Source organism: Salvelinus sp. IW2-2015, linkage group LG14, assembly GCF_002910315.2.
Source record: "Salvelinus sp. IW2-2015 linkage group LG14, ASM291031v2, whole genome shotgun sequence".
In the NCBI taxonomy this organism is placed as follows: domain Eukaryota; kingdom Metazoa; phylum Chordata; class Actinopteri; order Salmoniformes; family Salmonidae; genus Salvelinus; species Salvelinus sp. IW2-2015.
Window position 1 is genome coordinate 34479608 of NC_036854.1, and position 10715 is coordinate 34490322.

At 43.9% G+C, this 10715-nt stretch overlaps 1 protein-coding gene across 1 annotated transcript in view; it reads right to left on the minus strand.

Annotated features, from left to right (window-relative positions):
• Positions 1–949: 949 nt before the first annotated feature.
• The window catches only part of abcc13 (ATP-binding cassette, sub-family C (CFTR/MRP), member 13), a 17949-nt gene continuing 8183 nt past the window's right edge, over positions 950–10715 (minus strand). The window contains 4 exon segments of the mRNA XM_070446810.1: positions 950–1310; positions 1455–1649; positions 2699–3024; positions 3128–3259. Coding sequence (XP_070302911.1) covers positions 1184–1310; positions 1455–1649; positions 2699–3024; positions 3128–3259 — 780 coding nt within the window. The 3' untranslated portion in view covers positions 950–1183.

The following is a 10715-nucleotide window of genomic DNA, read 5'->3' on the forward strand; positions in this document are numbered from 1 at the left end:
TCGTACTTTGTTATAGTGATTAGCCTGCCAATTAAACTTATCAGTCCTGTGCTTCAACAAGAGCACACACACACAGAGGTTCTGGTAATTATAGATATGAGTAATCACTGCATTTTAAAGCTCTGGGTAGAATCAAGAAAATAGAACCTTAAACATTTGATGTTCATTAGAAACACACACACACACACACACACACACACACACACACTGCATCCTACATATTGCGATGATCAGTTACAATTGATCATGCATCGTCAGAATGAGATCAAAAGAACACAATACATTTTGTATACATTGTACAGATTTTGTATAAACAGTACTGGCCAAGCCTGAATGTACCCGTACCAGTAGATACAGAGCTGGACGGATAATCCTGGTCAATAAAAGCCCTCTTCAATCAGAACAGATTTATGCCTGAGATCAAACAAATGAAGAGAAGGGCAGTTGGGAGAGAGACACAGAGAGTCTATAGTCCAGGCAGTAGTTTGTTGTGCTGGTGTCAGTCATTGAGATAAACTTGCTGTATGTATTGAGTGCTGTGCTTACTGTGCTATATTTGTTGTACTTTTAGTATTGATCCTGTATCACAACATGGTCTGAGTACACTTAAAGCCTTGGCCACAGTCCATGCGGTTCCTCTATAACTCAGTTTCGCATTGACCATATTGCAAAAGCATAACAGTCACGGCAACCAGATAGCCCCATTGAGCCAAGATGGACGCTGCTGGTAGAGGATGAGGTAAGTAACCTCATCACAATGTATAGCCCTTTAGGATCCTCTTACGAGGGGCACTTAACACATGGTAATATAATATGGTAATTTAGCAGATGCTTTTATCCAAAGTGACCACAACTCTGGTGTTATTACTCTGGTGTTGAAACCCACAACTCTGGTGTTATTACTCTGGTGTTGAAACCCACCACTCTGGTGTTATTACTCTGGTGTTNTTATTACTCTGGTGTTGAAACCCACCACTCTGGTGTTATTACTCTGGTGTTGAAACCCACAACTCTGGTGTTATTACTCTGGTGTTGAAACCCACAACTCTGGTGTTATTACTCTGGTGTTGAAACCCCATGCTTTAAACAACTGAGCAAACTCAAACAGCTAGTCCAGCATCATTATGATCATGGGTAAAATGATCCTAGTTCTGTTCCTAATACCAACTTCCACCCTCACTCTTCACTCTTCTTCTGTGTCTTGGTGTCTATGTGTCTCAGAGAGCAGCTGGGAGAACAGTGCCCCCCTCTGGAGGAGAGCAGAGGCGCAGTCAAACTCAGCTACACGTCCCCCATCTAACACCAACACCCTGGAGAGGCAGGGAGAGAAGGAGGGGGAAAGAGAGATACAACTGGCCAAGCATATGGAAAAAAGTGAGCAATATTAATCTCTTACAAGATAAAATGACAGAACACAAATCCCACAGAAGAACACAGATCTCAGTAACCCTCACCTGTCAGTGTGTGTGACGTTCCCAGGGTTCTGTGTTAGATACAGTCCGGTGCAGTGGGAGAAGTGTGTGTGTATGATGCTCTGGAGCAGCCTCTCAGTGTGGATGTCTACAGGAGGAACAGGGTCCTCCACTACCAGGACAACACAGCCCTTCAACAGGGCACGACACACACACAGCAGCCTCCTCTCACTGGAGCTGGAGAGGGAGAGGGAGAGAGAGTTGCAGACTTAGGTTTACGTTGAGGTTGATTTTAGTCAGAGGAGGCTGGTGGGTGAGTTATAGGAGGACAGGCACATTGTAATGGCTGCAATGGAATAAATTGAACTTCTCAAACACATCAAACATATGGAAACCACATGTTTGAATCCAATCCAGCCATTACAATTAGCCTGTCCTCCTATAACTCATCCCACCAGCCTCCTCTGACTTTAGTCTACACACTTGTCAATCTGCCACATACCTTTCACATGCACACCTGTCTCTCTCTCACACACCTGTACCTGTCTCTCTCACACACCTGTACCTGCCTCTCTCACACCTGTACCTGCCTCTCACACCTGTACCTGTCTCTCTCTCTCACACACACACACACCTGTACGTGTCCCTGTACCTGTCTCTCTCTCTCACACCTGTCTCTCACTTCGCGTCACAACACCACACCTACCGTGTCCCTTCCTCTCTTCCTCTCACACCTGTCTCTCGCTCGCTCTCTCACACCTGTACCTGTCTCTCGCTCGCTCACACACCTGTACCTGTCTCTCACACACCTGTACCTGTCTCTCTCACTACACACACCTGTACCTGTCTCTCTCACACACCCACACCTGTCCCGTCTCTCTCTTCACCCCACCTGTACCTGTCTCTACTCTCCCACACAGCACCTAGTACCGTCTCTCTCTGCACAACACCTGTACTCGTCTCTCTCCTCACACACCTGTACCTGTCTCTCTCTCTCTCTTTCTCACAACCACCTTGTACCTGTCTCTCCTCCTCTTTCTCACACACCTTTACCTGTCCATTCCACACGCTGTAACGGTATCGTCTCTCAACACACTGTACGGTCTCATCTCACGACACCATGATACCGGTTCTCTCCACAAGCCTGTACCGGTCTCGTCTCACACACCTGTACTATTTGTCTCTCTCACACCTGTTCCTGTCTCTCTCACACCTGTTCCTGTCTCTCTCACACCTGTTCCTGTCTCTCTCACACCTGTACCCGTATACAGCTGTCTGATACCCACCTGAGCCCGGCCCCCCCGTGGTGTAGTGGGTAGAGGAGCTGTCCTGGCAGCAAGCTGACCCTTTCCTTCAGGTGGCACCTCTCCAGTGCCTCCCACACCTGGGCATCCCCATGGCAACCCCAGGGGTCCAGGTTAGAGCGCAGTGAACAGGAGAACAGGGTTGGAACCCGAGCTATGACCGCCAACCGGCTGCGAAGGTCGTGGAGTCCCACACTAGAGATGTCTACACCGTCAATCATCAACACGCCCCTTCGGCCCTCCACCAATCGGAACAGAGAACTGGTTATGGCGTCCAGCTCTGCTCCTGATCTGCTCACCACACCAACCTGTAGAGTAACACAAACCTAGTAGTATATACATGTACACATTCACACACCTACAGCAAAGTACACACAAACACACACAGAGAATCAAGGCCCACACACAAACCTTCTCTCTGGTCCGGGTGCAGAAAGACAGTTCAGCGGGTGATGGGTTAAGCTCTGTCTGATAGCTCCTGAACTCCACCACTCCCTCCTCTGGCCAGCTAGGGGGTGCTCTACAGGGCACAGACCAGGGGGGCTGAGAGAGGAAGAGAAGAAAGGGACTGATATACAGTACTAGTCAAAAGATTGGACACACCTACTCATTCAAGGGTTTTTCTTTATTTTTACTATTTTCTACATTGTAGAATAACAGTTAAGACATCAAAACTATGAAATAACACATGGAATCATGTAGTAACCAAAGAAAGTGTGAAACAAATCAAAATATATTTTATATTTGAGATTCTTCAAAGTAGCCACCCTTTGCCTTGATGACAGCTTTGCACACTCTTGGCATTCTCTCAACCAGCTTCATGAGGTAGTCACCTGGAATGCATTTCAATTAACAGTTGTGCCTTGTTAAAAGTTAATTTGTGGAATTTCTTTCCTTCTTAATGTATTTGAGCCAATCTGTTGTGTTGTGACAAGGTAGGTGTTAGGAGTGTGTATCGGAGGCGAAGTCAGGTGCAGGAGAGCAGAGTGTAGTGAACAGGCACACTTTTTATTCCGGTCAAAATGACAGCACAAAATAACATGTCCCCAAAACACGGAACATAGACAAAAAGTAATGCGCGTAACAATATCCACAATATCAAAATACACGTAACACAAACAATCCTACACAAAGACATGATGGGGAACAGAGGAATAAATACATATGAAATGATTGGGGAATGAAAACCAGGTGTGCAGGGAACAAGACAAAACAAATGGAAACATGAAAAATGAAGCGGCGATGGCTAGAAAGCCGGTGACGTCGACCGCCGAACGCCACCCGAACAAGGAGAGGAGCCGACTTCGGCGGAAGTCGTGACAGTAGGGGTGGTATACAGAAGTTAGCCCTATTTGGTAAAAGACCAATTCCATATTATGGCAAGAACAGCTCAAATAAGCAAAGAGAAACAACAGTTCATCATTACTTTAAGACATGAAGGTCAGTAAATGCGAAAAATGTCAAGAACTTTGAACGTTTCTTCAAGTGCAGTTGAAAAACAATTAAGCGCTGTGATGAAAATGTCTCTCATGAGGACCACCACAGGAAAGGAAGATCCAGAGTTACCTCTGACTCAGGTAGATTATATGTTCATTAGAGCATTCTGCAGTGATACGCCATCCCATCTGGTTTGCACTTAGCGGTACTATCATTTGTTTTTAAAGACGACAGTGACCCAACACACCTCCAGGCTGTGTAAGGGCTATTTGACCAATAAAGAGAGTGATGAAGTGCTGCATCAGATGACCTGGCCTCCACAATCACCCGACCTCAACCCAGTTGAGATGGTTTGGGATGAGTTGGACCGCAGAGTGAAGGAAAAGCAGCCAACAAGTGATCAGCATATGTAGGAACTCCTTCTAGACTGTTGGAAAAGCATTCCAGGTGAAGTTGGTTGAGAGAATGCCAAGAGTGTGCAAAGCTGTCATCATGGCAAAGTGTGGCTACTTTGAAGAATATAAAATATATTTTGATTTGTTGAACACTTTTTTGGTTACTACATGATTCCATATGTGTTATTTCATAGTTTGATGTCTTCACTATTATTCTGCAATGTAGAAAATAGTAAAAATAAAGAAAAACCTTTGAATGAGTAGGTGTCCAAACTTTCGACTGGTACTGTACATCTGTATATGTGTCCTCTCTCTACTCTGTTTAATACCATAACAGTGCTGTATCTGCGTCCTCTCTTCTCTGTTTAATACCATAACAGTGCTGTATCTGCGTCCTCTCTTCTCTGTTTAATACCATAACAGTGCTGTAACTGTGTCCTCTCTCTACTCTGTTTAACTTCTTATGGCTGGGGGCAGTATTGAGTAGCTTGGATGAATAAGGTGCCCAGAGTAAACTGCCTGCTACTCAGGCCCAGAAGCTAAGATATGCATATTATTAGTAGATTCGGATAGAAAACACTGAAGTTTCTAAAACTGTTTGAATGATGTCTATGAGTATAACATAACTCATATGGCAGGCAAAAACCTGAGAAAAAATCCAACCAGGAAGTGGGAAATCTGAGGTTTGTAGGTTTACCTATCCAATATACAGTGTCTATGGGGTCATATTGCATTTCCTAAGGCTTCCACTAGATGTCAACAGTCTTTAGAACCTTGTTTCAGGCTTCTACTGTGAAGAAGGGGGGAATGAGAGCTGTTTGAGTCAGGGGTCTGGCAGAGTGCCATGAGCTCACTCAGGCGCGCCCCCGTGAGAGGTAGCTGCGTTCCTTTTCGTTTATAAAGACAAAGGAATTTTCCGGTTGAAACATTGAAGATTTATATAAAAAACATCATAAAGATTGATTCTATACATCGTTTGACATGTTTCTACGAACTGTAATGGAATTTTTTGACTTTTCGTCTGGCCTGCGCGTCATGAATTTGGATTTTGGAACTAAACACGCAAACAAAAAGGAGGTACTTGGACATAAATTATGGACTTTATCGAACAAAACAAACATTTATTGTGGAACTGGGATTCCTGGGAGTGCATTCTGATGAAGATCGTCAAAGGTAAGTGAATATTTATAATGCTATTTCTGACTTCTGTTGACTCCACAACATGGTGGGTACCTGTATGGCTTGTTTTTGTGTCTGAGTGCCGTACTCAGATTATTGCATGGTGTGCTTTTTCCGTAAAGTTTTTTTGAAATCTGACACAGCGGTTGCATTCAGGAGAAGTTTATCTAAAGTTCCATGTTTAATACTTGTATCTTTTATCAATGTTTATTAGTAGTATTTCTGTAAATTGATGTGGCTCTCTGCAAAATCACTGGAAGTTTTGGAGGCAAAACATTACTGAACATAACACGCCAATGTAAACTAAGATTTTTTGATATAAATATGAACTTTATCGAACAAAGCATACATGTATTGTGTAACATGAAGTCCTATGAGTGTCATCTGATGAAGATCATCAAAGGTTAGTGATTAATTTTATCTCTTTCTGCTTTTTGTGACTCCTCTCTTTGGCTGGAAAAATGGCTGTGTTTTTCCTGTGACTAGGTACTGACCTAACATAATCAGATGGTGTGCTTTCGTCGTAAAGCCTTTTTGAAATCGGACACTGTGGTGGGATGAACAACAAGTTTATCTTTAAAGTGGTGTAAAATACTTGTATGTTTGAGGAATTTTAATTATGAGATTTCTGTTGTTTGAATTTGGAGCCCTGCACTTTCACTGGCTGTTGTCAAGTCGATCCCAGCCATAAGGGATCTTAGCCATAAGAAGTTAACCTGTTTGGGCTAGGGGGCAGCATTTTCACATTTGGATGAAAAGCATGCCCAGAGTAAACTGCCTGCTACTCAGTCCCAGTTGCTAATATATGCATATTATTCGTAGATTTGGATAGATAACACTGACGTTTCTAAAACTGTTTGAATGACGTCTGTGAGTATAACAGAACTCATATGGCAGGCGAAAACCTGAGAAAAATCCAACCAGGAAGTGGGAAATCTGAGGTTTGTAGTTTTTCAACTCTTGGCCTATCGAATACACAGTGTCTATGGGGTCATATTGCACTTCCTAAGGCTTCCACTAGATGTCAACAGTCTTTAGAACCTTGTTTGATGCTTCTACTGTGAAGTGGGGGCGAATGAGAGGGGAGTTAGTAAGGTCTCTCCCAGAGTGCCATGAGCTGACCATGCGCGTTCACGTGAGAGTTCGTTTGAGTTCCATTGCATTTCTGAAGACAAAGGAAATCTCCGGTTGGAACATTATTGAAGATTCATGTTAAAAACATCCTAAAGATTGATTCTATACTTCGTTTGACATGTTTCTACGGACTGTAACGGAACTTTTTGACTATGTCTGCTCCTAGTGATCGCGCGTCATGAATTTGGAATACTGGGCTAAACGCGCTAACAAAAAGGAGGTATTTGGACATAAATTATGAACTTTATCGAACAAATCAAACATTTATTGTGGAACTGGGATTCCTGGGAGTGCATTCTGATGAAGATCATCAAAGGTAAGTGAATATTTATAATGCTATTTCTGACTTCTGTTGACTCCAACATGGCGGATATCTGTTTGAGTTGTTTTGGTCTCTGATGCCGTACTCAGATTATTGCATGGTTTGCTTTTTCCATAAAGTTTTTAAAAAATCTGACAAGCGGTTTGCATTAAGGAGAAGTATATCTTTAATTCTGTGAAATAACACTTGTATCTTTTATCAATGTTTATTATGAGTATTCTGTAAATTGATGTGGCTCTGTGCAAATTCCACGGGATGTTTTGGAGGCAAAGCCAATGTAAACTGAGGTTTTTTGGGATATAAATATGAACTTGATCGAACAAAACATACATGTGATTGTGTAACATGTTTCCCGGGAGTGTCATCTGATGAAGATATCAAAGGTTAGTGATGAATTTTATCTCTATTTCTGCTTTTTGTGACTCCTCTCTTTGGTTGGAAAATCGCCGTATGCTTTCCTGTGACTTGTTGTGACCTAACATAATGATATGTTCTGCTTTAGCTGAAAACCTTTTTGAAATCGGACACTGTGGTTGGATTAATGAGAATTTTATCTTTAAAATGGTGTCTAATGCTTGTATGTTTTGAGAATTTTTAATTATGAGATTTTTGTTGATTGAATTTGGCGCCCTGCAATTTCATTGGCTGTTGGCGGGTTCCCAGACAGGTTAAACAGAGTAGAGAGAGGACACAACAGCACTGGTTATGGTAGTGCTGTATCTGTGACAGTAACTGTAGCCTACCTCTTTCTGTCTCTCTCCTACTCTGCAGCCTACCTGTTTCTCTCTCTTTCTACTCTGTAGCCAACCTCTTTTCTCTCTCTCTCTACTTCTGTAGCCAACACTTCTTTCTCTCTCTCTCTACTTCTGTAGCCAAACCTCTTTCTCTCTCTTCTCTCTCTCTCTCTACTTGTAGCCTACCTCTTTCTCTCTTTCCTCTACTCTGTAGCCTACCCTCTTTCTCTCTTTCTCTACACTGCAGCCTACCGTTTCTCTTTCTTTCTACTCTGTAGCCAACCTCTTTCTCTCTCTCTCTCTCTCTCTCTCTACTCTGTAGCCAACCTCTTTCTCTTCTTCTCTCCTAAACTCTGTAGCCAACCTCTTTCTCTCCTCTCTCTCTCCCTCTCTCTCTACTCTGTAGCCTACCTCTTTCTCTCTTTCTCTACTCTGTAGCCTACCTCTTTCTGTCTCTCTCTACTCTGCAGCCTACCTGTTTCCTCTCTTTTCTACTCTGTAGCCAACCTCTTTCTCTCTCTCTCTACTCTGTAGCCAACCTCTTTCTCTCTCTCTCCTCTACTCTGTAGCCAACCTCTTTCTCTCTCTCTCTCTCTCTCTCTACTCTTGTAGCCTACCTCTTTCTCTCTTCTCTACTCTGTAGCCTATCCCTGCTTTCTCTCTTTCTCTACATACGCAAGCCTACTCTTTTCTTCTCTCTTCTCGCTACTCTGTAGCCAACCTCTTTCTCTCTCCTCCTCTCTCTCTCGTCTACTCTGTAGCCTACCTCCTTTCTCCTCTTTCTCTCTCGTAGCCTACCCTCTTCTCTCTTTCCCTCGTGACCACTGTCGCCTACCTCTGGTTTACCTCTGTTCTCTCAGCAACCTGAGGCGCCGTACCTCTGTTTTTTCTCTACACTGTAGCCTACCGGCTTCTTTCTACGTCTTTCTCTGAAGACCACTGGTAGCCGGTAACCCCTCTTTCTCTCTCTCTACCAACTGTACGGAACACAGGTCGTGCGGCGTAGCACCAAGCGGCCCCCCCCCCTACTCTTTCTCTCTCTCTACACCTGTCAGCCTACCTCTTTCTCTCCTCCTCTACACTGTGTAGCCAGTACGCGGTCTTTTCTCTCTTCTCTTACACTGTAGCCTACTTCTTCTTCTCTCTACCAAGTGTAGCCTACCCTCTTTCTCTCGTCTCTACACTGTTAGCCTACCCTCTTTCTCTCTCTCTACAGCATAACTGTAGCCCATTAACCTCTTCTCTCTCTCTACAACTGTAGCCTACCTCTTTCTCTACACACTGTAGCCTACCTCTTTCTCTACAACACTGTAAAGCCTACCTCTTTTCTACACTGTAGCCTACCTCTTTCTCTCACTGTGCCTACCTCTTTCTTCTACACTGTAACCCTACCATCTTTCTCTACAACTGTAGCCTACCTCTTTTCTCTACAACTGTAGCCTACTCTTTCTCTACACTGTAGCCTACTCTTTCTCTACACTGTAGCCTACCTCTCTCTTCTACACTGTAGCTACCTCTCTCTCATACACTGTAGCCTACCTCTTTCTCTCTTCTAAACAACTGTAGCCTACCTCTTTCTCTCCTCTACACTGTAGCTCTACCTCTTTCTCTCTCTCTACACTGTAGCCTACCCTCTCTTCTCTTCTCTCTACACTGTAGCCTACCTCTTTTCTCTCTCTCTAACCTGTAGCCCTACCTCTTTCTCTTCTTCTACACTGTAGCGCTACTCTTTCTCTCTCTCTACAAAACGTAGCCTACCGTCTTTCTTCTACACTGTAGCCTATCTTTCTCTACAATACTACTGTAGCCTACCCTCTTTCCTCTACACTGTAGCCTACCTCTTTCTCTACCACACTGTAAGCTACCTCCTCTCTCTAACACTGTAGCCTATTTTTCTCTCTCTCTACACTGTAGCCTATATACCGTCTTTCTCTCTCTCTACAACGTAGCTACCTATTTACTCTCTTCTCTAACACTGTAGCCTCCTCTTTCTTCCTCCTCTCTACACTGTAGCGCTACCTCTTTCTCTCTCTACATAACAACTGTAAACGCCTAACCTCTTTCTCTCTCTCTACACTGTAGACTAGCACTCTTTCTCTGCTCTTAAGGCATGTACCTACCTCTTTCCTCTCCTCTACAACCTGTAAAGCCTACCTCTTTCTCTCTCTCTAACAACTTGTTAGCCTAACTCTTTCTCTCTCTCTAACTGTAGCCTACCTCTTTCTCTCTCTGTCTACACTGTAGCCTACCTCTTTCTCTCTCTACACTGTAGCCTAGCCGTCTCTCCTCCATGTGTGCGTGTTGGTCAGTCTCTGGATGGCACCAAAAGCACATGCTCTTACGCCACAGCTGGCTTTGGACACAGGAGAATGAAACCTCCTCTCCAGGCTGAGGTGTAAGTCAGGACCATCCTACAGTACTGGGGTCTCCTCAAGAGTCCAGTAGAAGTCACAGAGACCAGGAACAGAACCAGTATCCTGCAAAGGCATCCAACCAAACTGGATACCCACCTAGCAGAGGAGAGAAGAGGGGGGGGGCAGGGGAGAGAGAGACAGAGAAGAGATACATTTTAATTAACACAGACAACAGTTTATTTTCTCGTGGGTTTGTAATATGTATGAGTTTAATTGTCGAATGTGGTTTGGTGTTAAAGGGTCCCTGTCCTCTAACCTGTCCAAATTAAAATGGGCAGTTGTAGCGACACACGACGATTAGGAGACAGGTGCTCCTTTTTCGTTGAGGGCAATCCATAGCAAACGGGTCAAGGGTCGTCAATGACTACCACTGGTGACCTCTCA